This window comes from Myotis yumanensis, unplaced genomic scaffold, assembly GCF_028538775.1.
Source record: "Myotis yumanensis isolate MYYU_CA2020_CCGP unplaced genomic scaffold, mMyoYum1.0.hap1 SCAF_16, whole genome shotgun sequence".
Taxonomy (NCBI): domain Eukaryota; kingdom Metazoa; phylum Chordata; class Mammalia; order Chiroptera; family Vespertilionidae; genus Myotis; species Myotis yumanensis.
The window spans coordinates 28,853,207-28,877,678 of record NW_027223767.1 but is presented as its reverse complement, the minus strand read 5'-3'; the positions used below and the strand labels follow the sequence as shown (position 1 = coordinate 28,877,678).

The following is a 24,472-nucleotide window of genomic DNA, read 5'->3' as shown; positions in this document are numbered from 1 at the left end:
GCAGCCCTGGAAACTGAGCCCCTGGCACCTAATTCATGCCTGATACTCTGACTTCCTTGCTCTGGCCTCAGGAGAGAGCGAGCACATTCTGAACACTTCTTTTGTGTCGGCATCTCTGTGAGGTGCTTTGGAAGGACTCCAGCCAGGCATGGAAGGGCTCTTTGATAATATCTGGCGGGTGGGTAAGAAATTTGGGCACCTGGCCAAGATACACATTGCCTGTAATCGTTAACTCAGTCTGTAAACAGTTCAAACGGCACTGAGAGGCCGTCAGTTATTACATTAGAGGCCTTTCATCTCTCTTGCTTAGAAGCCAGGCGTCCAGCATTGGCCCCCACTGTGGCCATGGAAGCCATGGTACTCTGTGCACAGCTGGCGAGGTCCAAGACCTGCAGGGACATACAATGGAACCTGCTCCGAATGACTGATTCCAGACTTTCAGCTTTGGACCTCGCCTAAATCATTCATTTCCTTCATTCTGTACCTGGTTGACGCTGTAAGCAAAAAAGAAAAAAAATAGGAACAATCAAATGGCAATAAATACGTAGCTATCAATAATTGAATCTGATTGTCAAGGGCAGGGGGAAAAAAGGAGACATATGTAATACTCTTTGTAATACTTTAAGCAATAAAAAAAATAGAAAAAAAATAATTGAATCTAAAAGACAAAATAAATGAATAAGCACAGCAGAAACAGACTCATAGATACAGAGAACGTTTTGACGGTTGCTGGATGGGAGGGGGTTTGGGGAATGGCTGAAAAAATTAGCTGCTTTTCCTTCATGTTTCACACTCCTTTTCTTTTGCCTTTTTCATTAAATTGCTAATTTTGCTAGGCACATGTGGAGTGTTCTAGGCACTTAGAAAATGGAACCATTTCGGAGTAGAATTTTGCCGGGGTGGAGTTATGAGACCTGCCTCCCCACTGAGTATTCTGGTTCCAAAAGATGGTGCAGGAAAACCAAGCACAACGGATTCTAAACATCTTAATTGCAGGTGTTGATGAATATTTTCAATGATGTTCAGATTGCTTTGAAGGCGACTGTTGCTGAAGCCACTTGTTCATATTATGCAGGAGCGAAATTTAGATTAGGCTGTAGGTTTTATTTTTATTTATTTTTTTAACAGTTGCTTTTTCTCTTTAGCTCTAATTAAAATTGCAGTTATCATTTATCTTTTTTAATATATTTTATTGATTTTTTACAGAGAGGAAGGGAGAGGGATAGAGAGGTAGAATCATCCATGAAAGAGAAACATCGATCAGCTGCCTCCTGCACACCCCCTACTGGGGATGTGCCCGCAACCAAGGTACATGTCCTTGACCGGAATCAAAACTGGGACCCTTCAGTCCGCAGGCCGGTGCTCTATCCACTGAGCCAAACCAGTCAGGGCTAGGCCATAGGTTTTAAATAAGCAAGGGAATAAAATCCTATACTCACTATATTCAAGGTTAGCATCGAAGACCCAGGTTTTGTTCCTTACACCAGAATCCCAAGTGTAAAGCTTCTAGACTCTTTTTCCCTACGAACAATAGCTTAACACTTACCCCACTTACTTTAACTGAAGAAAATGATAGAATCATAAGACACTCTTCCTCCAAAAAAAAGTTTGGAAGTATTGTACACTGCCTTATACATTGAGTCCTCACTTAGTGTCATTGATGGGTTCTTGGGAACTGCGACTTTAAGCGAGACAACTTATAACGAAACCAATGCTACCATAGGCTAATTGATATAAACAAGAATTAAGTTTCTATGGCATATTTCCGGTTACAAAAATATCACCCAACTTCTAAATAAAGACCCAAGACACTTTTAAATTAAGCAGGTAATAAATGTGAGCCATCCATACATTTAAGAAAGATGAATAAAAGCAAATAAGGTCATTCTTTCCCAAGCTGCTTATTCCAGTTGCAGATGGCCATAGCCTATCCCAGCAGTTCAAGGTGCAAGGTGGGATAGGACACCCTTCCATCACAGGGAACACACACACACACACACACACACACACTGAGACTGGAGCAATTGAGACACACCAACGACCCTCACGTGCACATCTTTGGGATGTGGGAGGAAGCAAGAACACCTGTCTACACAGACACGGGGGAACACGCAAACTCCGCACAGGGGCCCCGGCTGGGAATCAGATTTTTTTCTCTCTCATCAACGTTATAAGGAAACAACGTTGAACAAAATGATGCTATTTGAGGACCTGCTGTATAATTAGCTTGATTGGAGTCCTCATAACTTAGTAGTTAGAAAGTTCTGATCTCATGCCGCTTGTTTTCTTTGTTTCGTTTTCTATTTTGCTCAGCTTTCTGGGTTGCCTTTCCATTCCCTTTACATGTTTTGGTTTTGGGGATGGCCTCTGTCTTACCACCCAAGTTTTCTTTGCCGATTCTGAACGGAGCTCTGGAGGAGCAGGGTTAAAAGAGAAGAGAAGGTGTGGCATGAGGATTTGCACCCTTGGGCTCCATCACGAGCTCTGCTTCTGATTTACTTATTGGCCAAAGGTGAGCCCTCCAGCATAGCCTTTCTCTTGCCTAGGATGACTGGTACCTTTCCCTACTGCACAGAAAAAAAGCAGCTCAATCTTTAGAGCAGAAATTAAATTCTATGGAAGAAAACAGGCACTAGAGCAAACTACGTCAAGTTCCTTTACCATTTGCTCAGCATCATTATTTGTTCGTGGTAAACCGAAGGGTGGTTATTTGAAAGGATGTGTTGAATCTCATTTATACAGTAGAATTATAGAAATGCAAAATTTAGAAAGTACTTTGACAGGGAAGCTCTGAGGCATGCTATCTGATCCACCGATTTCAATGCCCTGGTTCATTCTAAGGTCACTTACAGGTTCAGTATGACTGGGAAATAATGGAGGAAGCCCCTGCTCTTCTACCTGCATATATAGTTTTTCTTTTGGGAAACGATCAGTCTTGAATTGTAGCTCCCCACCCTCATTGCTTTCCTTGTACATGTAGTAAGGAAACTGCCTAGAATGATTTAAGTCCCTCTAGATCAGCCATTTTCAACCTGTGGGTCGCAACCCCTTTGGGGGTTGAACGACCCTTTCACAGGGGTCACCTAAGACCATTGGAAAACACATATATAATTACATATTGTTTTTGTGATTAATCACTATGCTTTAGTTATGTTCAATTTGTAACAATGAAAATACATCCTGCATATCAGATATTTACATTATGATTCATAACAGTAGCAAAATTACAGTTATGAAGTAGCAACAAAAATAATTTTATGACTGGGGATCACCACAATATGAGGAACTGTATTAAAGGGTCGCAGCGTTAGGAAGGTTGAGAACCACTGCTCTAGATCAGTGGTTCACACATTTTCATATGTGTCAGAATTAGTTTTAGAAGGCTTGTTAAAACACAGTTTGGTGGGCCCTACCCTCAGAATTTCTGATTTAGTAAGTCTGAGGTGAGGCCTGAAAATTTGCATTTCTAACAAATTCCCAGGTGAAGCTGCTGCTGCTGGGTCCAGGGGACCACATTTTGAGATCCACTCTTCAAGGGTACTGCCTACTTTACCACCACGATGACTTTAACAGATTGACTGCCTTCGCATGGCCAGAGCATCCAACTTGTGTCACAGGGACTGTGGCTTTAATGTCTGAAATGGAACACTTAATTATGAGAGATTTGTCCTACTTGCGAAGATTAAGTGACCTGAAGGGTAGGTAATTTACCTACAGGCACCTGGCAAATGGTTTACTGACTTTTTCAAGCAGCAGCTAGCAGGTGGGAACTTGCTTTAGGGAAGAAAAAACAAAAACAAAAAACAAAAAAAAACACAAAAGCAACTATTAGCTGGGCTACAGAACAAATGATATGACATAAAGAGAATAAAACCAATGCTTTTGATTGGTTTTTATGTCATCCTCAAAAAAAGAAGATTTCAAGGTTTCCTTGCCTTTAGAAATTCTCATTTTTCTTTTTTTCCACTTTCCTGAGCTATGGAACCTCTTACGTTGTACATTAGCTTATTTAAGAAGCTAAGTGATTTGAGTTTCACTCTAGCGTAGCAGGCTACACAGCATCCTTCCTTCTGGATTTATTGTAGTGGGACCAGCTCAAGTGAAGCAATAACCACAAAGTATAGTTTTAATCAGATTCACTTATGCAGCCATTCTAATGTTTTCTAAGTGTTTTCATGCATTAAACTTAACATTTAAAATGTTACATCAATAATACTATATCTGAAGATGTAAACAGTGTTCGGCAAAATTGTATCTGCAGCCCTGTCTTTTTGCTCAACTCCAATTCTTATTTCAAATTGCCTGTAGGATTTAAATGTTCATCTCTAATTCAGTATTCCCAAGACAATTAAAGTTTGCTTGCTCAAAATTAGCTTCTTTTTCCAATATTCCTCTTTTTTTTTTTTTTTTTTTGGTTGATGCAACCCTCTCCTCCAATTGTTCAGATTTAGAACCTTTAATTCCTTCATGCCTACAGTTCAATCTGTCCACATGTGCTTTCAACGCTTTCTTCATAATTTCTTCAATTCATCTCTTTGCCTTTTAACTGTTACCACCAGAGTTCAAGCTCTCATCATGCCAGTACTAGATTACTGGAATAGCTTTCTAACTGGTTTTCCTACCACCAGCTTTCTTTTCATTCCTCTGTAGTTCCTACTCTGGTAGTAAATTGCTCTGAGGGCCTAACTTTTATCTTGGCATTCAGTGGCCTTCAGAATTTGACCTGCCTCAGCTATCCAGACTGTCTCTGCTGATCTATTTTTCAGTCATACAAGTCTTCATATACCTTGAAAACTTGGGAGAAACTGGTCAAGAACCCTACTTTTTCTCTCACTTGGCCCCTTGTTTTTTTCCAAAGTCTGTAGTTGGGAATTTCCCAAAATCCATTTGACAGGTGCCTATGGGCCAGGTCCTGCTTGTTTTACTTATATGGTTATTTTTCTCCTATTTGCATTCTTTCTTCCTTAAGGTCTAGCTTAAGATCCATCTCTCCCACAAAGCCCACAGGATCTATTGAGTGTATCACACAATGTGACATTTGATAATAGTCATTTGTACCACCATTTTGTTTGTGAATATGTAGATGTTATCTCCCAGTAAGACTGTAACTCCTGGGAAGGACCAAACATAATTTTGGGAAGAAGGTAGGTTTTTCATCAAACACTAGGCCAACTAAGTGGTCAGATTTCAGGCCCATTCTGATGTGCCATGGGGAAATCTCCATGGGTACCCATCAGCATCTTTTTTAATATATATATGTTTTTATTGATGAGAGAGAGAGAGAGAGAGAGAGAGAGAGAGAAACATCAATCAACTTCCTCCCATACATACCTTGATTGGGACCAAACCCACAACCGGGGCAAGTGCCCTGACCAGGAATTGAACGGGAGACCTTTCAGTGCCCGGGATGATGCTCAACCAACTGAGCCATACCTGCCAAGGCTCAAGTGACTACATCTTGACAAGGAACATTTGGGAGCTATTGATTTTCTCTGTTACAAAGGATTTGGGGGGGAAAATGCAGTAGCTGCTTTTTTAGGGAGAAAGATGGCTCCAGAAACAGGCCTGATAATGTCCAGGCTAAGAATAAACTCATTGATTGACAGCAACTCCGCTAGTTAGGTGTTTGGCTAAGAAGGGAGTTTCGCCTCTGAAGCATTTCAGGTGTGGGAGTAGCAAGTAGATACGCTGTTACATTCTGAGGTGAGCCTACCTAAAGGCAGAAGCATGGCCTGATGACTGGGTGATTACTCCTGCTCCTAAAGTACGCACTGTAGGCATCCCCGCACAGAAGTACCCACCCGAACAAACACTAAGAAGAGGCAAAGGAAAGTGCCCAGGACCTAAGCATAGTCACTGTGTCAACAGCAATGTTAGATAAAGTGGACTTTATGGAGAGGGGGTAGTGGTGAGGGGAAGAGTTGATGCACCTGTGGTTGATGATTCAGAAACTTGGTGCCACATTATATGGCACCATGAAACCACCTCGTGTTCCAGTCACCCCATGGTGGCTGATGTCATATAATTACCCACTTGCTAACTGGGCCAAAAGGAAATACATTGGATGAAAGCCAAAGTAAGGTATAGTTAAACCTCTTAGCTGAACCTCATTCCGAACCTATGGAATCAAATGGCTTTTTGGGACTCCTTTTTATACCAGTGAAGCCATTGTCATTGTCAGCCTAACAGTGGTTGATTTTTATAGGTATCATGCATTTTTGTTGGCCTATTCCAAAGACAAATATGTTCTCATCTAAATGTATTTTGATGAGCTCCCATGGCTCATACAAGTTGCCAAATTATGATATCTCAAACAGGAACAGGGTCCAGACAATTCCTGTTGGCTGCCCTAGGACTGAACTTAATCCTAGACTGACTCAGCTTCTCTGTTAAAGTTGTTTGAAATTCTGATGTCCCGCCAGAGATTGTTTCTAAAAAGTTCTCAGTGTGAAGTATGAATCACAAATGAATGGACTCTGGGGAGACCAAAAGCTCAAGCTTTCAATATTAATTCAGCACATATTTATTGGTTGCCTTATGTTAGGGCATTGTGCCATGTGGGATGTAAAGAAATCCCTGCCCTCAGTTTAGTAGATAAGAATATGAGGCAGAAGGTGAAAAGTGCCATACGATACATACAAACAAGTTGATTGGGACATTGCAAATGAAGAAGTTTCTTCATGCAAGAGGTAGCATATAAACTTGCTTTTGAAGAATAAGTAGGATTTTAAAAAGTGGCAGCATATGAGTAATAGACATTCCAAGAGAAGTGAGAGAATACTGAGCAATATACTTTGGTTTGGACAAGTAGTACAGTACCAATAGTAAGGAAGGGGGAGAAAGCTGAAAAGGTAGAGGGGAAGAGGAAGGAATTAATTCTTTTTGAGTGCCTACTATGTGCAGGAACTACGGGTACTTTAAATATGTTACTTCACTTCATCTCTGTAATGATCTTCTTGGGTCAGTGGTAGTATCTGCATTTTAAATTTTATTTTATTTTATTTTATTTTATTTTATTTTATTTTTTTACCAATAAGGAAACCAAGACCCAAAAGGTTAGACCACCCACTCAAAATCACACTTGTAAGTGGAAGAGTTGAAATGTGAAACCAAGTTGTCTAATTCCACACCAGTGCAGAGCCTTGATTTGATAGGCTGAGGATGCCGAATTTAATTCAGAAGGCTGTGGAGGGCTTTTGATGGTACTTAATTAGGACAGTGATATGATCAGTGCTATATTTAGGAAGATTGTTCTTTTTTTAAAATATATATTTTATTGATTTTTTTACAGAGAGGAAAGGAGAGGGATAGAGAGTTAGAAACATCGATGAGAGAGAAACATCGATCAGCTGTCTCCTGCACACCCCCTACTGGGGATGTGCCTGCAACCAAGGTACATGCCCTTGACTGAAATTGAACCTGGGACCCTTCAGTCCGCAGGCCGACGCTCTATCCACTGAGCCAAACCGGTCAGGGCAGGAAGATTGTTCTTGCAGAGACATATAAAGAGCCTTAGAATGGTGAGAGACTGGAGAATAGTTACAAGTCTACTGTAATGGTTCAGACTCCAGAGATATAGAGAAGGTATATTTCTAAAGGCAAGTTTAAGGAATCATAATGACCCTGAGGTGCTCAGCTTGGGTCTCTTGGAAAATGACAGCTCCATGAACAGGTCAAGAGGGGTTATGGGGTTAGGGTGTCGTGCAGGTAGGTTTGGTATATCTGAGTAAGAATACAAAGAAATATTGTCTGCAGGCCTTTGAAGTGCAGGAGAACTTGACTTTGGACAAAGTTGAGAATTCTCATGGAAGATTGGAATGACTTACAACCTCAGAGAGAGATAATAAAAATCAGAGACTATATCCTTATATTTAAATGAGAGGAAGAAGAGCAGAAGAGAAAGAGGGGCAGTCAGAGAAGTGGAAGAATTAGAATAGGCCCTGACCTGATTGGCTCAGTGGATAGAACGTTGGCCTGCGGACTGAAGGGTCCCAGGTTTGATTCCAGTCAAGGGCATGTACCTTGGTTGCGGGCACATCCCCAGTGGGGGGTGTGCAGGAGGCAGCTGATCGATGTTTCTCTCTCATTGATATTTCTAACTCTCTATCCCTCTCCCTTCCTCTCTGTAAAATATCAATAAAATATATTTTTTTAAAAAGAATTAGAATAGCATTTGTGACAGAGATAAAGAGAGGAGAGTGTCAAGAAGGGGTATTCAACAGGTCAAAGTAACTTAGGGATATTTGTCTTGATTTAGCATCAATCCCTTAGGAAACAGCCTGCACATTAGGTGCAGGTATGTCCTTTTTTTCTGTATGCTTTTCTCTGTGATGACGGAAGTCAGGCAATCAGGGAACTGTTTTCCTGTTAAAGATATGTTTGGTGGTCACATTTTAAATTTAAGCTAGTAACGGCTCTTAGTTTTCCTGCTAGCAAAATAAAGAAAATTTTCAAGTCTTGCTCTAAATCATTGGAGGTTTAGTTCCCAAGAGGCTCTTAAAATTTTGGTGCTTCTGTTCATTTGCTCTGTGACTCTTTCTGTGGTCCATCAAATCTCCTTTCATTGTATTTAGTATATGAAATCCATGCCTAGAATTCATGATTCCTGGCTGCAAGCCCAATATGCATTGTGTTGTCTCTTCCACCTAATTTCTGAAATGGGTGGCACTAATAAAGGGAGGATAAAATAGCTAATGAAGGATTATAAAGCACTTTGTTAATATAAAATACAACATCAAAGCTGAGTAATAGTCTTAATTTGGGGTAAAGGGTTCCATTAGCAGCGTAAAAATAAAAAGGACAAAGGGTAGTGTTGCTCTGTACCTTGATAACAGTGTGCAAATCAAAAGTGCTGCTATTGATCCTCACTGCCCTGTGAACTCTCAGCCCAGGGATCTGGCTCCCTTCCCTAGCTCTCTAAGTACTTCCCTTACCCACTGAGTCCGGTGGTGGCACCTTCTGAATCTCCTGACAAATGCAAACAGGAACTGCTATTCCGCAGAGCCAACTTGATAACTGAGAAGATTCCTCTTCCGTTTATCAGCACTTTGATTCTTTTTGTATCTCTTACAGTCTGCACTTAGCAAGAAAAATAAAGAGGTTTGAGCAATTAGGAAGTAACAGGGAACTCACAGTTCACAAAGAGCAAGTCCAGGGGTGTTTGGAATAATTGAGCATATGGCCTACGTCCACTCTCAGGGCCAGAGTAGGCTGGACAGGTGGTCATGTGCTGGGAGGCCAAAACAAAGGAGAGGTGAAGATCTCAGCTGAACTCTTTAAAATTTGGACTTCAGGTACATCAGTTTTTCAGGGTATAATGGATGGAGAAAAAAGATAGAATTCATCTCTTATTCCACTAAGAGTAAGAAAAAAGACCCACTCAGAAAAAAAATGAAATACTATTGGGAGTAAATCAAGTCTGAGTTTTTCTAGACTTTTCCAAGCAGGTCACTGGTCAAATCCTCATAAAATCCTAGTAGGAACTGAAGTTCATTCACCTAGGAAATTCAGCCAACACTATGGCATAGAGCCAGTGGCGGGCAAGAGTTTGGGTCAATTCTATGGGATAAAAAAATAATTAAAATTGTTTTTAATAGTTTCTAAATGGCTCCTGGCCTGGAGGAGCTTCCCATCAGATCTGCGAGATAGACTAAAAGGCCCAAAATGACTGAAGAATACATCCAAAGCAGTATAGCAAGTGTAAGTAAGTTGACCATTCATCCCACATTCTCCCACCATGTGAATGCTGTGCTCTGCGCTTTTGTATTCTCTGTGTCATTGGACAAATGGCCATAAGACCCTGTGCATGAGCATGTGAATGCATCGCTATAGACCTACAGTCCAGTTCAAGTCTCTTGAGAGCAGGAGCCCTTCCCATTTGTTGGTGGAGAGATGCTTTCTCCCCCATTAGGGATTATGCTCTGCTCAGCACATTGATACGAGGGAGGACAAAAGAGTAACTAGGGATAGATTATTAAGCAGGAGGGTTTCCGGAAAGAAGCGAATTTTGTTCAGGGTTCTTGGGGAGATTTAGGCATGATGTAAAAAGGGAGGAGGAGGACTCTGTCTTCCCTAGAGGTCAGAAACTTATAGAAACTATACAGAAGATTTCTGAAGAGAAAGCAGAAATCTGAAAGTAATCATATCCTGGTCAAATGACAATGCAGCCACCACATTTATTTGATCTCACATTTGTTTATTGAAACAGATAATTGAGCATGTTTTTCCCCCTCCCCACACCGACTCTGCACCTGGCATTCTGCCAAGGGATGAATAAGCCCCAGTCCCTGATGCGAAAGGGCTCTGGGTCTGCTTTATAGGGAGGAGGAAAGGAATCGTATATTTTGTTAAACATCTCAGCACCAGGCATTCTGCTGGTGGGAATGGGTAAGCCGGTGGGTCCCAGTGGAGCCCTGACTGACGTAACTAACTGTAAAACTGTCATTTAACAATTTTGAATCTATCACTTTAGGGGACTGTATGGGAGAAAGTGTTCAGTTCTGGGGGCTGACGGCTGGTCAGAGGATTAGGGAAGGACCTAGTTTGGGCTGGGCTTGGAGGTTGAGGGCAAAAATAAGTGGGGAGCTGCAGGATTTAGAGCGGGGAGGCTTAGGCTCACAGGGGACAGAGAGGTGCCATGCTTTTTTCCTCTCTAGAGCCAAGGAGATAGGGAAGGTTCACGGGGAGAGAAAGTAAAAGGAATTCAGCAGAGAACCAGCTGCTTTCCCATTTCATTCATTTTCTGTAAAAGATTTCTTAAGAGCAAAGACAGTGGGTTTTTTTTCTTCTGTTGTTTCATTCTCTGTGATGCCCAGACCTCTGCCCTAAGAGGCCACGTACGCAGATCTTACTCTTTAGTTCCTAGGAGCTCGAGAGATGCTACTATTAGGAATGACTAAAACATTCAGCGGATGGAAATACCAAGTGGCACCAATGCCAAGATATCCAGGCACCATCCACAGAGACGCAGGGAAATGCTGAGTCCAAATGGCAATCCCTCCCCAGCTCTCACAGCATCACCCTCACTTTTTCTTTTATCCTTTGCCTGGAGGCTGCGCTGTGGGTGGGAATAAAAATCTACTCTCCTGTTGCATCCAGGCAGCTGCCAGAAGTCTGTTTGCCTTGTTCTTTGCTGGCAAATCATTAAACAGTCCCCCCAAAGCAGGCCTCTTCCCCAGGGCCACCCCATGGACAGGGGTTCAGAGCTGTGGTCAAAGGGCTGTCAGCAGTCCGGCTGGAGCCCTTGGGCTTTCTCCAACACAAGCCTCTCCTGACTGTTGCCTGGTCTGAACAGAAGCCTCCTTGGCCTGATCTCAACCCCCGATGGCTTCTGAGGAGAGACTCTGGGCATCTGAGTTGGCTGGTGACTTGAATAATTTTGTCCTCCTCCTGCTGCTGTAATTCTAAGTGTACTACCCCCTCCATCCCTTCTATTGTTTCTTTATTGAAGCTCAGGCCCATGTTCCATAGTTTTTCCATTTTGCAATGTCATTGCAATATTGTGTGTTACTGCCCAGGAGTTGGGGATCGGCCCAGCAAACTCCATGGTTTCACCCCACCCCATCTCCACACATAACATGACAGATATTGGATGCACTATCTGTCCTCAAAGGGCTTAGAAGCCAGGCATGGAAGACAGCAGTCAGTATGGAGCAGAGTTTGCAGGGCAACTTGAAATCCCTGCAACTTCTGAGCAGGAGACTAGGCCTGAAAGACATGGAATGTGTGTGAAATAACCAGATGAGTTTAGCTATTTCACACCCTTGCATTGAAATCACCACACTTAGCAACGCTTGAGTAGCTCTGCTGTGCCTCTGATCTATTTAAAGAAATAATCTCATCTCCTCCAGTTTCATTTCTTTGGTCCTCCCCCCCAACCCCCAACCCCCAAGGATTGTCTGGGATTCATCTTTGGCTTTTTCAGCATTAACATCATAACCTAAATCATAACTTAAAAACAAACACTACTGCTTCCATCAGGTTTCTAATTTTTGTCATCTCTTGCATGAGTTTGGCTGGAACAAGAATAGTAGCATCAGAAAGCACCCTGTGAAATGGCTGTTTGCAAACAGCACATCGGGCTAATGTGAGAGTCCAGTTACCTTCCTCATTGTGGCCATGCTTCGGAAGCTCCCTGGTAAAAGCCTTCTTAGACCTTATCCTGCAAGTGTGAGGAGTAGGTATTACCCCTAGCAGTACTATCACCTGCATCAAGACCTCAGCCTTTCTGCAGAGGACCACTTTGAACCGGGCAGCTAAACAAGGTCCCTCAAGTGGGGCTCTCTATACTATAGAGTCTATAGGATGAAGGTCAGTAAGGTGGCAAGATCTCCATGGGTGGTGGTCTCTGAGTGGCAGAACTCAGATGACCTTTCAGGGCCTCCTCAGAGGACACTTGGTGGTTGGAGCCCTGAGCTCCTCACCTGGTGGAGGGAGTTCAAACCACAAGATTGGCGTGTTTTCTAAGGCCTTGACCTTCATGTGCTTCAGAACTTTGCTACCCTAGTTCATAGCCTTCCTTCCAAAGAATACTGACGAAACTAAAATGATACTTGATGGGCTCTCTCTCCTTTGCTCCTAACTTCGTGAATAGCTTCCTGGTGCCCCTTTAACTAGAGGTCAGGACAAGACCTATTTCTATATGGAATAGCATGGACAAAAGCTCTACCTCTTGGCTGGTTGAGATTTTTCTCCTTCTTCCTCTCTGTCTGGCTACTGCCAAGTAAGCTCTCTTCTCTGATACAATTTATTTCAAAAGCAACTAATTTCTTTCTCCTCCCATTCTTTTTCCTGCTTATAACTCTGCTTATGACCCTATAACCACACAAAGACGTCAAGCGGAGTGTAGGGTAGGAAAACCCTACCATGGGGGCTACCGGAAGGTAAAGAGGTCCATTTGACGTCATGGAGCTTGGGCACAATCTGAGACAGGGATAAGTGAATTTTTAAATGGAAGAATGAAGTCTTCAGTGTGGGGTGATTCAGTGAGGGAAATTGTAGTCTGACTGAAGGACCATTATTTGGGTCTGAGCTTCTGTGACCTCTAATTTCAGGGCACACCTTTCTCATCCTAAACAAACAGGGACTATTCACTGGGAAGGCATTTCTGAGCAGCGTCTGCTTCTGGCTGCCTTTGTTGTGGCTAGAAGACATGAGATAAGCCCTAGGGGAGAGGAAGGAAGCTGAGGTTGCTGGGCAGAAAGAGCCTAGGCCCAGAGGGAAAAGGAGCAGACAAACCTTGCTCCTGTCTTGTTGCTAAGAACTATGAGTTTGAAAATTCTAGAAATGGAGGTCCTGAGGCCTTTGATTCATGCATTAGAATACTGGGCTAATGTTTGTTGTACCACACAAAATACTTCCCAGCATGCATACCTTGGAGGGGGCGCATGTGGAGTAGACAGGGCACTGGGATTGAGTTCAGGAGATCTCAACCTCCTTGATCTAATTGTGTAACCGTGGGCAGCTGGTAATGTGTCTCACATTCCTCATCTTTAAAAAGTAAGCTTTGAACGTCCCGTACAGGTGTGAACCAGGCTCAGCTCTTAGCAATTCATATCTCTTTTATAAACTGCATGGCAACTGGATTTAAACTGAGTATTGTTTATAAGGGCCTACAATATGCAAAGCCCCAGACTGGACCTTCGATGAGCTCGGTTTGCCCTCTCAGATTTTGTCACCCTGTTCCCCACTAGACAGTGGCACGTTCCAGTTCTCTTGACAGCCCTCTTGCTCACCAGCCTCAGTCCCCTCCAGGAAGATTTTCTGGTTCAAGTAAGAAATACTGGAGGCCTCTGCCATCTGTCCTCTACCTGTTAGTCCCTTCCCATCAGGTGGCCCACGGTTATGCTTCTCTCATCCCACCAACATTATTTTCTTTCCTATCTTAAAAAAATTACACCATTAAACAGGACTACATTTTCCTTGTAAAAAATTTTTTAGCAAAATAGACAACAGGAAAATCCTCTTGACAATTCCCTAGCCTCCTGACTTAATTCATTAGGGAACTCAGCGATCCCAAAGACATAGCCACAGGCTAAGGTGAGGATGGAAATGAGGTCTAGAGGTTTCCAAATCCAAGCCTAAGCAATCACCAGTAGGATTAACCTGTAGATTAGTACCGACCTCTTTAAATAAAGGCCAGGTGACCAAACTGGGCCTTAGAGGCTGTTCCGGTGCTGGGAGCCGGAAGCAGCAACTGCAGGCCAATCTGGTTTCTCCCAACCCCCTCTCCACAGGAGCTTGACTTTATACTGCTGGTGAGTCCTGCTGCCTGAGATAAAAGTTAGGTAGTTCTAAGTTCAGGTAATGGAGGCTGCACAGGAGAGGATGATTATAAAATCAGAAAAGAGGAAATGGGGAAAAGGGTGCCTTTGATGCCTGGCCAACGTTCCTGATTACAAAGGCAAAATTGCAGCAGGTAGTAAAGTTACCTGTCCAAGGCCTGGGTGAAGGTCTGTATGTGGAATCAGAGAAGTAAGAGACTATTACAGCAGAGGTGGGGGGAGGAAGGTGGCTGGGAAACAGGAGACAGTAAAGAATTGCTCGCAAAAGCACTCCCCGCCCCCCGCCCCCCCCCCCCCCCCCCCTCCCGCCGCGCCCCGCTCCCCGCAGGAGGAGGAGGAGATGCCAAGGATAAAGTAAGCCCAGCATTAAGTTCGGGGCTCAGTTGAGCCCTGGAATGCCCTTTGTGAGGAGGTAATGAGATCACATGGCCGCCTTCATGGGAAGGGGGCGGGCTGGGAACTGGAAGAGCTTGTTCAGTGGGTTTGGAGGGCCGAGTGCAGGAGGGAAGTGACCGTGGACAATGAGCTGTCCCTGGCTGCGCCTCGCGGAACGTGGAACGCTGGCATTCAGAGGCACTGTTGAGATTGCCAAGGGAGGAGCAGTCAGAGAGAGCTTTGTCCCTTCCAGGAGTCAGGAGGGATGTTATCATTGCAAATGCAATAATAAAAGCACCACCAGTCAGTGAGCGCTGGTTGTGTCGTGCTCTGTGCTCGACATTTATATCCAGTATCTCTGGTCCTCGTGATAGTCAGGAGGCATTTTGTACCCCATTCTGAAGTGAGGAATAGGAGGCCCAGAAAGGCTAAGTATCCTGCCCAAGGTCACACAGGTAAATGATGGAGTCAGAATTTTACACCTCAGGTCTGTTTTGGAGGGAGGGTGGAAAATCAGAACAAGTAAGTTTAAGGAGGAAGACAGAGACACAGAGAACAGACTCAAGAATATGAAACACATCACATGCCACTGAAGGAGAGTAGGCACGTCTTTACAAAAGTGTACAAAACGTGTGTGCAAAGCTGAGTTCTCAGCCAGAGAGGACTGCACCCTGAGAGCAAGTCTTCTTAGTTTGCCCCTCGTGGCAGCCTCTGGGACAGGGCTTTACACCTCCTGTGCTTTCAGGAAGATGCAGACAAAGATAAGGAATCCTTAAGTCCACGAAAGCTCCCGGGAGCCTCCCCAGCCCCACCTCCCTGAATCCGGCCAGCCCATTTCTCTTGGCCCGTTTCTCCTGGAGTCATGAAGTGGGTAGGTGGCCCAGGGTGGAAATCGTGTGCATCTTCATGATTAGGAGAGGTAGCAGGTGCATGTGGACCTGTTTTCTCCCTGGGAGCTCTCTTTCCCGCTGAAACCTCCTGGGAGGAGAGGGCAGAGGCAGCCTCTGTGTTACCCTCCCTGCCCCTGCCCGGCCCCCCCCCCCCCCAGAAGACTAACATGCCTTAGCCTTGCTAGGCATGGACAGCACCCTGGTTGCATGACTTTGTGTGTGTGTCTTTAACCTGAAAAAGCTTGAAAAACTCCCATTGTAAAAGAGTCAAACCATACAGAAGTGTAGTGAGTGCGGTTTTCATGCCACAATTATGACTATACAAGATACGGTATTTTCTTTTTATCAAATTAAACCTGACCTCAAGGCCCTGTTCCACTAGGTGGGTGGAGATTTTTGTTTCTGTGAGTGCTTTCCCACATAGAGTAGCCCAAACCGAAACATCTGAGGGACCTCTCTGATATATGTCCATGCTGGTCACACAAATATGCCCTTGCTCAAGCACAAGTATTCTCTTGAATTGCACGTAAGCCCATCTTTTTCTCTCCAGGGTCCAACCTCCCAAGGTCTACCCCTTTTGGGGCACAGGCTACAGATTCCCACAACTTGGCGCTCTTCCTCAGGACCCCCCCTCCCCTCCCATCCCTCAGATTCCAGGGACTCTAACCCTTTGCCCCCACGCCACCCCCACTGCTTTCTGCCTTCAGGATCCTCACGTTTCCTCAATGAGTTCAGTCTTTTGCGAAAGCCAGGAAGATAGGTCTTTAGCAACATTTGCTTAAGGCAAATGTGCCTGAGGCAGGCAAATAGAAGGCGAGGCTATCTTCTTAGAATGGGAAGAGGAAAAAGACACAGAGTGAATGTAAATAGTTCTCATTCTTTTTTATTCTTCCACAACAGCAAAAAAAATAAAACTCAATATCTTAATATATTATCATATGATCGAAGGATTCACCACGAAACACCAGAGCCTCTTTTCACCATCTCTTGTCTGGTTCCTCTTCCAAAGCCACCATGATCAGGATCTTGGTGTGCGTTGTGTTGTTTTTAAGTTAGCGATCACTAATCTGGGTGTAGACCTTTCATATTTAATAGAAGAAACCAGGTAGCAGGTACCGAACGGGCGGTGAAGATCAGTCACAGCCTGGGCGAGAGAGGGACATAGCAGACAACTGAAATACCATGGGGTGAGTCTATGATTGGGAAATACAGGGTGCTGAGGCGGCCCAGAGGAGAGACCTCTAACTCAGGGGTCCTCAAACTACGGCCCGTGGGCCACATGCAAATACAAATATTGTATTTGTTCCCGTTTTGTTTTTTTACTTCAAAATAAGATATGTGCAGTGTGCATAGGAATTTGTTCATAGTTTTTTTTTAAACTATAGTCTGGCCCTCCAATGGTCTGAGGGACAGTGAACTGGCCCGCTGTTTAAAAAGTTTGAGGACCCCTGCTCTAACCTCTCCTGACAGAGCAACAAATGCCAAATGTGGGGCCATGAAACAGTTATTTCTGGAGCATGGGCTGCAAGGGAGGAAGGAGGTGTGAGAAGGGACGGTAAGCCTCCAGGCAGGCCATAAAGGGCCGCGCCCGCCCGGAGTAGACAGCCTTTTAAGCTATGTTTAAAAGCACCGACTTTATTCCAAGAGCTGTAAGGAGCCTTTTAAGAGCTAATAGTGGAGGAGTGACATGCTCAAGTTAGCATTTTTGACCACTTTGGCTTCAGTACAGAGAACTGAGTGGGGTGAGGCGACCCCAGTTAAAAGATTATTTCAGTGGATTGGAAGAGCAGTGATGGTGACCTGTATTAGGGTAACCATAGTGAGAATCGGGGAAAGAGGACAGATAAGAGAAATAACGAGGAGACAAGCTGTTAGAATTTTTTGGTCATTGCACATTAGTGGTGGGGGTAGGGGCTGAAAAGGAGAGGAGGCAGGGGGACAACATCTGAAGACAGTCATTCCAATCCCTAAAACAGGGAGCACTGGAGGAGTTTTGAGGGACATGTTCCGTTTTGAACATGTGACATTGAGGCTTCTGGGGGCAGAAACGTCTAGGCTCTGCCTATTGGGCATATGAGTCTAGAACTCAAGAGAAGTCTGGGCTGCACATCTGTAATTAACAGCCTCTATGTGGAAAACTACCACATGGCCATAGGATTGTCTGGGTCACCCAGGGACACCACGGAGAGTGAAAAGAGAAGAGGATCTAGGATAGAATCCTGGAAGACACCACTAATATACCAGGGACTCGTTTTTGGGCCCTTATGCGTTAGGAACGTGGAATTAGAAAAGTAAAATTTCTTGGTCATGAGTTGAGGGAAGGTACCATGTTGTCAAAATCCAATGGAAATTGTTCTCAATTATGTTTGCTTGTTGTTTTTTTTTAAACCTATCTGATACTACACTTATTTTTATTTCTTCTGATTTTAGCTGCGTACTCCTAGGCATGTTACTTAACCTCTTACTGCCTCTGTTTCCTCATCCTTAAAATGGAGACAATAATAGTTTCTGCCTCATAGGGCTATGAGGATGAAAAGAGTTAATGCACAAAAGTGCTCAAAACAATCAGTGGCTCACTGTGTCCATTCAAATGTAAACTCTCATCAACATCATCATCAACAGTGGAGGGTTGACTATGGGGTTCATTTGGAGTTACATGACTCCAGAGGATGGAGCCAGACAGAGCTGGGTTCTAACCTTAACTTCGAGCCTCAAGCTTCTTTCTCTTTAAATGGGGATCATCATACCTACCTCATAGTGAGATCACATCTAAAGGCCCTGGCGCGCCAGAGGCATTGACTAATGGTTCATTTCCTCCCCTTCCCTCTTCCCTAGTCGATCAAGACCAGGGCAGCCTGGTGACTCTGACACCAAGTTTTTCCCCTCCATCTCCTCAGAGGCATCCTTCATTGTATCACTATGGAGGCGTGGGGTGGGGGCAGAGAGGTGGTTAAATATTTGCAAATCCTTCTCTAAACTGCTTTTCTCCAAAGTGACTTTCTCCCCTCTCCCAATTGACCCTCTGGTCAGTGAGAGATGTCTTGGTGTTATCTCAAGAAAGCTGGACCACAGGTAGCATGATGGGGTTGGGGAGGAGGGGACGGGTCAAGCCAAGCAGCAGACGTTTGTGGCTGCAACTTGTTCCTGAAGGAAGGCCTCACATCTGTTCTGTTCGAGCAGTTGACTTTTGACTCACCACACCAGACTGTCACTAGGGAGATCCTTCTCAAATGCAATTCTGTGGTCCCTGCTCTGTGGTCTGGCTCTTGCTGACCTTTTCAGCCCAATCTCTTGCTTTCTCTTTCGCACCAGACCTACTTCCCACAGTCCCTCCCAGCCCTGTGCTGTGCCTCCACACCTCGGCACAGGTTCTCATGGGGACAGAGTGTGGTTAGATTGTGCGGCACAGTCATGTGGACTTGGGGGTCAAGGTCCTGCTCCCAGGCCCAGGTCCCCCGAGGATTTTCTGATCCTCCTTGAGGGCTGTTCCCTAAACCACACGTCTCGAGGAAACAGCCGGGATTCTTATGTGATCCCCCGGGGGCAGGGATGGGGGCAGGGTTCCTCTGCCAGGAAGGCACTCTCCCCTGCGAACACTTAGCTGTTCAGTCCCCAGGAAGCACCGAAGTGTCCCTGCCCTCCTGCATGGGATCGTTAGTCCTCCCCCCCGCCCCACCCTCCGCCGCCTTGTGCCCTTCCTCAGGCCGTCGCATGCACCTGCGTTATAACATCACAACACAGTATGTTTGTACACTAGTCATCGGAGCTTCTCTAAGGCAAGGGCCTGTCTGATTCATCCTCGACTCCTCAATGTTCTGTACAGTGCCTGGCCCAGGGGACTCTTGCTGGTAGAATGAGGAAAAGAGTGCTGCATGGTTGGGCAGATGGGCAGACAGACAGACCAATGGAGCTTGTTGAGACAGAGGCTGCAGCTTCACTGAGGCGAGAGCACCCAGCCTGTGCCCCAGCCTTTTTCTGGCAGTGAGGGGTGTATAAGCTTTTCCCCCCATACAAACCATGATCACTAGACTACCACTAGTCCTTAAGTTCTAGGAGCATGAATGGCACTCCCTCCAATCTCAACATCCCCTGCCCAAAGATTTTCATTCACAAGGATACAGTTCAAAACAAGGTAGGGCCTAGTTATTGAGAGCCTACCACGTTCCAGGGACTGAGGTGGCACAGGGACAGGAGATAGCCTTAAAGTGCTTTCAAAAAATGACTGTGCTGCCCTAGCAGGTTTGGCTCAGTGGATAGAGCGTTGGCCTGTGTACCTCATTGCAGGCTCTTCCCTGGCTCTTCCCTGGCCCATGCAGGAGGCAACCAATCGATTTGTTTCTCTCACATCGATATTTCTGTCTGTTTTCCCCTCTTTTCACTCTCTCTGAAAATCAATGGAAAAATGTCCTTGGGTCAGGATGAAAACACACACACACACACACACACACACACCAGTGACTGTGCTTTTATTTTATTTTGTGTGTGTGCTTTTAAATCCATCATTGACAATGTCATCTTCATAAATTCAAAGTTCCCTGGTTCCTCTGATGGTTCTTTCTGGAAGTTCTTTCGACAGCAGCAGAGAGGGAAGAGAGGGCAGCTCCCTGGTAGGAAATCCCCTTTCTTGCCAGGACACATTGGGTTTCCACCATGAGGGAACCCCTGGCCCATAGGACGGTCCAGGGTCGGATAAATCATACTTTGTTCTCACAGCACTCTGGGAAAATTATATTCAAGTGGGTATTTGAATCACTTTGAATGAGAAGAGAGTACATAGAGGGCTGTCTTGTCCCTGTGACGAGGGGATCCTTTGGTCTCTGTTATCACCTTTGGGCCCACTTCCCCTTTGCTCATTGCTCAGCACCAGCAGGGCTGGAGGCTCAGGTCTTGGCCTGGATCTCAGAGCCTTCAGAGCCGATGGCTGAGCTGGCTCCATCCCACTGCATCTTTCCTGGAGGACAGGATGAGCCCCTAGGAATTGTGCTGTTCAAGGGTTAACTCTTAGCCAAGCCACACCCCCAAATAGTCTCTTCTCCCTGTCAGCACCCTGCTTAATCTCAGATGGTCCCAGGCAGGGGCAAAGGGGGATATTGTGGGGAGCAAGGCAGCACTGAGTGAGAAGACCCAAGCCCAGGAGAGATGGGACTCTATGAGGCAACAGCTGCCGGGGGGGGGGGGGGGGGGGGGCATCACAAGGGGGCAGGAGACACCAGCAACACCCAGCACTGCCTTGGGCAAGGGCAAGGAGGGAAGGCAAGATCTGGAAGCACTGATATGGCTTAGTCTGGTGCTTGGGAGCAGGTAGAGGAATTAGGAGGTGGGAGAGGCAGGGCTGGGGAAAGAGCCCTTTGCCTCTGACCTGTTTGGAAAACCAGGGCTTGAGGGTTGTTTGCGCTGCTTTGCAGCAGGCTCTTCAGTTAGGTCCCCTTTTGGACGCCGCCCACTCCTAGCCCCCATCTCCATGTGTGCTTGGCCCTGGCAATGACAATGGACACTTATTAGCTTACTATGAGGCAATCTAATGAGAATGCTCCCTCTCTCCTAGCACAAGGCCCTGCCTGCTACCTGCCTGGAACCATGGAGAAGTGCTTGGCTCTCCCAGCTTCCTCCTGTTCCCTAGAGCCTCCCTAACCTCTCCTCTCTCTCTCTCTGCAGTCCCACCCCCTGTACCTGTGCAACGCCAGTGATGATGACAATCTGGAGCCTGGATTCATCAGCATCGTCAAGCTGGAGAGTCCCCAACGGGCCCCCCGCCCGTGCCTGTCACTGGCCAGCAAGGTAGATTCACACTGGACCCCACGTACACTCTGAACGTCACCCAGCTCCGGGCTGTGAGGCCTCTGTGCTCCCTGGCCCCTTGTCTCCTAAGTGTGCTGTGTGCCCAGTTCAGGCAGGTTTCCCTAAGCCAGGTCTGAGAGGGGTGGAAACTCAGGCCTCTGTCCTTTCCCACTACCCACCTATGAGCAGAACCTTAAAAAACTTTTTAAAATTTTATTTATTTCAATGGATTTTTGAGAGAGAGAGAGAGAGACATCAATTTATTATTCCACTTGATTTATGCACGCATTGGTTGATTCTTGTACATGCCCTAACGGGACATCGAACTTGCAACCTTGGTGTAGCAGGACGATGCTCTAACTAGCTGAGCTGCCAGGCTAAGGCCATACCAGCAGAACCTTTCACTGTCACCTAGGGCATGTGCTCTACCCCATCTCCTCCCCCATCACCTGGAAGTTCCTGAGCAGCCTCCTCTACCATCAGAGCAAACAGGGTTGGAGGGCTTTTCTGTCCATTGGAACTGTTTGCTGAGCACCGCAAACGAACAACAGGAACAGAAGCTGTTGCCCCACCTTCCGAGAGTCCCTGCTCTTCCTCCCAGATTGCAAACTGGTGGCCTTGCATTTCCTTGGGCACCGCTGGCTGCAGCTGGCAGCAGCTGCGGCCTTTCCAGACGAGGGCTGTCTGGTTGCGTGCTCCCCGGTGGGGAGCAGGCCCTGGAAACGTTTGCATCCGTGACCCCCGCTTTAACATTCGTTACTGTTTTCTGTGCGCTTACCATGTGCCAGGCGGGACATGGGACTGATTCTTATATATATGGTCTCGTTTACTTTTCACAACAATCAAGAAAGCTAGACATTATTATCCGTAGTTGGCATATAAGGCGAGTGGGGATCAGAAGGTTTAAGTAACTTGCCAGGATGACACAGCTGGGAAGGGTGGAGCTGAGATGTGAACTGAGCCCTGTCCAGGTCTCAAACCTGGGCTTTTACTCTCTCTGCTCTGTTGCCTCCCATTCTGGCTGGGAAAACCGAACACACGTGAAAAGATTCTCATGGGGACAGAGTGTGGTTAGATTGTGCGGCACAGTCATGTGGACTTGGGGGTCGAGGTCCTGCTCCCAGGCCCAGGTCCCCGGAGGATTTTCTGATCCTCCTTGAGGGCTGTTCTCTAAACCACACGTCTCGAGGAAACAGCCGGGATTCTTATGTGATCCCCTAGGGGCAGGGTTCTAAACGTGGTGCCCACAGGTAGGTGAGGATGTTCTCCCAGCCTGGCCATGCAGATGCAGAGGGGGCTCCTGGGGAGGTGAACAGGGACACCTGAGGAGCTGGAGAGTGTGGTGCTCTGCTTGGCTGTGAGGGTCCTTAGGCAGCAGGACTGTGTGAGGCTGAAGCTGCCCTGCTTCGGGCCATTTCATTGCCCTTGCTTTATGGGCAAACGTCCATTTATTCATTTGGTAGACAAGATGCTTGGTGTTAGGTAGTGATAATGTGAATGGAGATTGTGTGTGTGTGTGTGTGTGTGTGTGTGTGTGTAGAGGCGGGGGGAGGGGGAGGAAGAGAGGGGAAGGAGGGCTCAGAGATGCTCAGCTGTTCCCCCAGAGCAGTGTGTGAGTTCACATGCCTGCGAATACTTGGCATCCTGTCCGGGCGTGTCCACACGGAGGCTTCCTTTCCGCCCCCCGGAGCGGAGGAGCACGCTCCTGTAGCAGAAATGAGGCCTGTGCACAGACCCCGGGAGGCAGGGAACACATGGTCAGTACTCTTGGAGCTACTGGACCTTGCTGGGCCTTTGTTTCCACCACCATAAAATGGGGCTTTTGTTTCCCACCCCAGTGATTATTGTGAGGATGAAAATAGTGTATGTTAGGCAACACATGGTGCTTGAGCTAAAACAAATAAACACAAATCTAGGGATTTAGAAGAAGCACCTTGGCCACTCTCCTGTGACCTCATCTTTCTCGGCCCCCTGCCCACGCTTTCTCCACTCCCTGCCCCCACTGCACTCTCCCGCGGCTTCTCACCTGGCAGCTCCCCATCACTGGGTGAGAACCTCGTAGGCACTGCTCTAGCCCCAGGCTGCCCCACTGGTCAGGGACAAGGCTTCCCTCAGGTCTCAACCTTTGACCTGACTGAGTAGCTCCTACCTGGGATCCTCTGGCCCAAAGGAGGCCTGTGAAGGTAGTAATGTGGGTCTTTGAGCTCCTTCCAATATTTTAGAGTCCCATAGGCTTAACTAAAATATTCCATTTTTGCGTTTGGTTGGAATTCTAACAGTTCAGTGTGTTCATACAAGTTATCTCATAGGAAAATGTGATGTAGATATACAGGTGCAGCTGATCAGGTTAAAAAATATATACATAAATAGCTCGAGAGTCGCACAGGTAAAGGGTGGGCCTTTGGTAAGGAAAGTTTGGAAACCACTGACCTCAATCACTTTGCTCTGACATATTGGTTAGTGTCAGTGGTTCCATCGCCACTGGCAGCTGAGGCTCTCGAACCAGGAAGCCCTGGGCCTGAAGCCTGGTGTCTCCACTGTCGCTCAGTGTTACCTGGACATTTTAGCTCACTCACCTCTCAGAACCTCTGTTTCCTCATCTGTAAAAGAGGAATAATGATGGGACTTACATCAGAAGGTAGTCCAGATAGAAGCTTTTAGCCTTACACCAAGCACGCAGTAATCACGCAATAAACGATTGCAGCATCACTATTGTCGTCATCATCCCATGCTTTCATAGTGACGAGGTGGGTTTTTTCTTTCACTACTATCTCTTGATCTCTGAAACCCTCATCATAATTCTTCTGGACTAGTCCATTCTTGTCACCACCACTCCCTCCCCCCTATCCAGTCACCCAAACTGCTTGCTGTATCTTTATTAACAACACAGCCATTCTCGTGATTACACAGGGCTTTGTCACCTCGTGCCTGGACTAGAGCAGTGGCCTTTTGCCTGGTGGAAGGAGCTGGCTCTGGGGGCAAGCAGATGGGCACAAACCCTGCCTCCCTTACTACAGAGACCACTATCTGGTAACCGGGCACTCACCAGACTGAAGTCCTGGGTTTCCTCAACTCAAAAGAGGGGCCAAGCCCTAGCCCAGCCATGGGCAAACTACGGCCTGCGGGCCGGATTCGGCCCGTTTGAAA

At 46.1% G+C, this 24,472-nt stretch overlaps 1 protein-coding gene across 4 annotated transcripts in view; it reads left to right on the top strand.

Annotated features, from left to right (window-relative positions):
• Positions 1–24,472, top strand: part of RNF43 (ring finger protein 43) — a 61,239-nt gene that overhangs the window by 23,511 nt on the left and 13,256 nt on the right. For all 4 annotated transcript variants that reach the window (XM_070394015.1, XM_070394016.1, XM_070394014.1 and 1 more), the window contains one exon: positions 21,203–21,325. In XM_070394015.1, the coding sequence (XP_070250116.1) occupies positions 21,203–21,325 (123 nt within the window). The remainder of the gene's footprint in view (positions 1–21,202; positions 21,326–24,472) is intronic.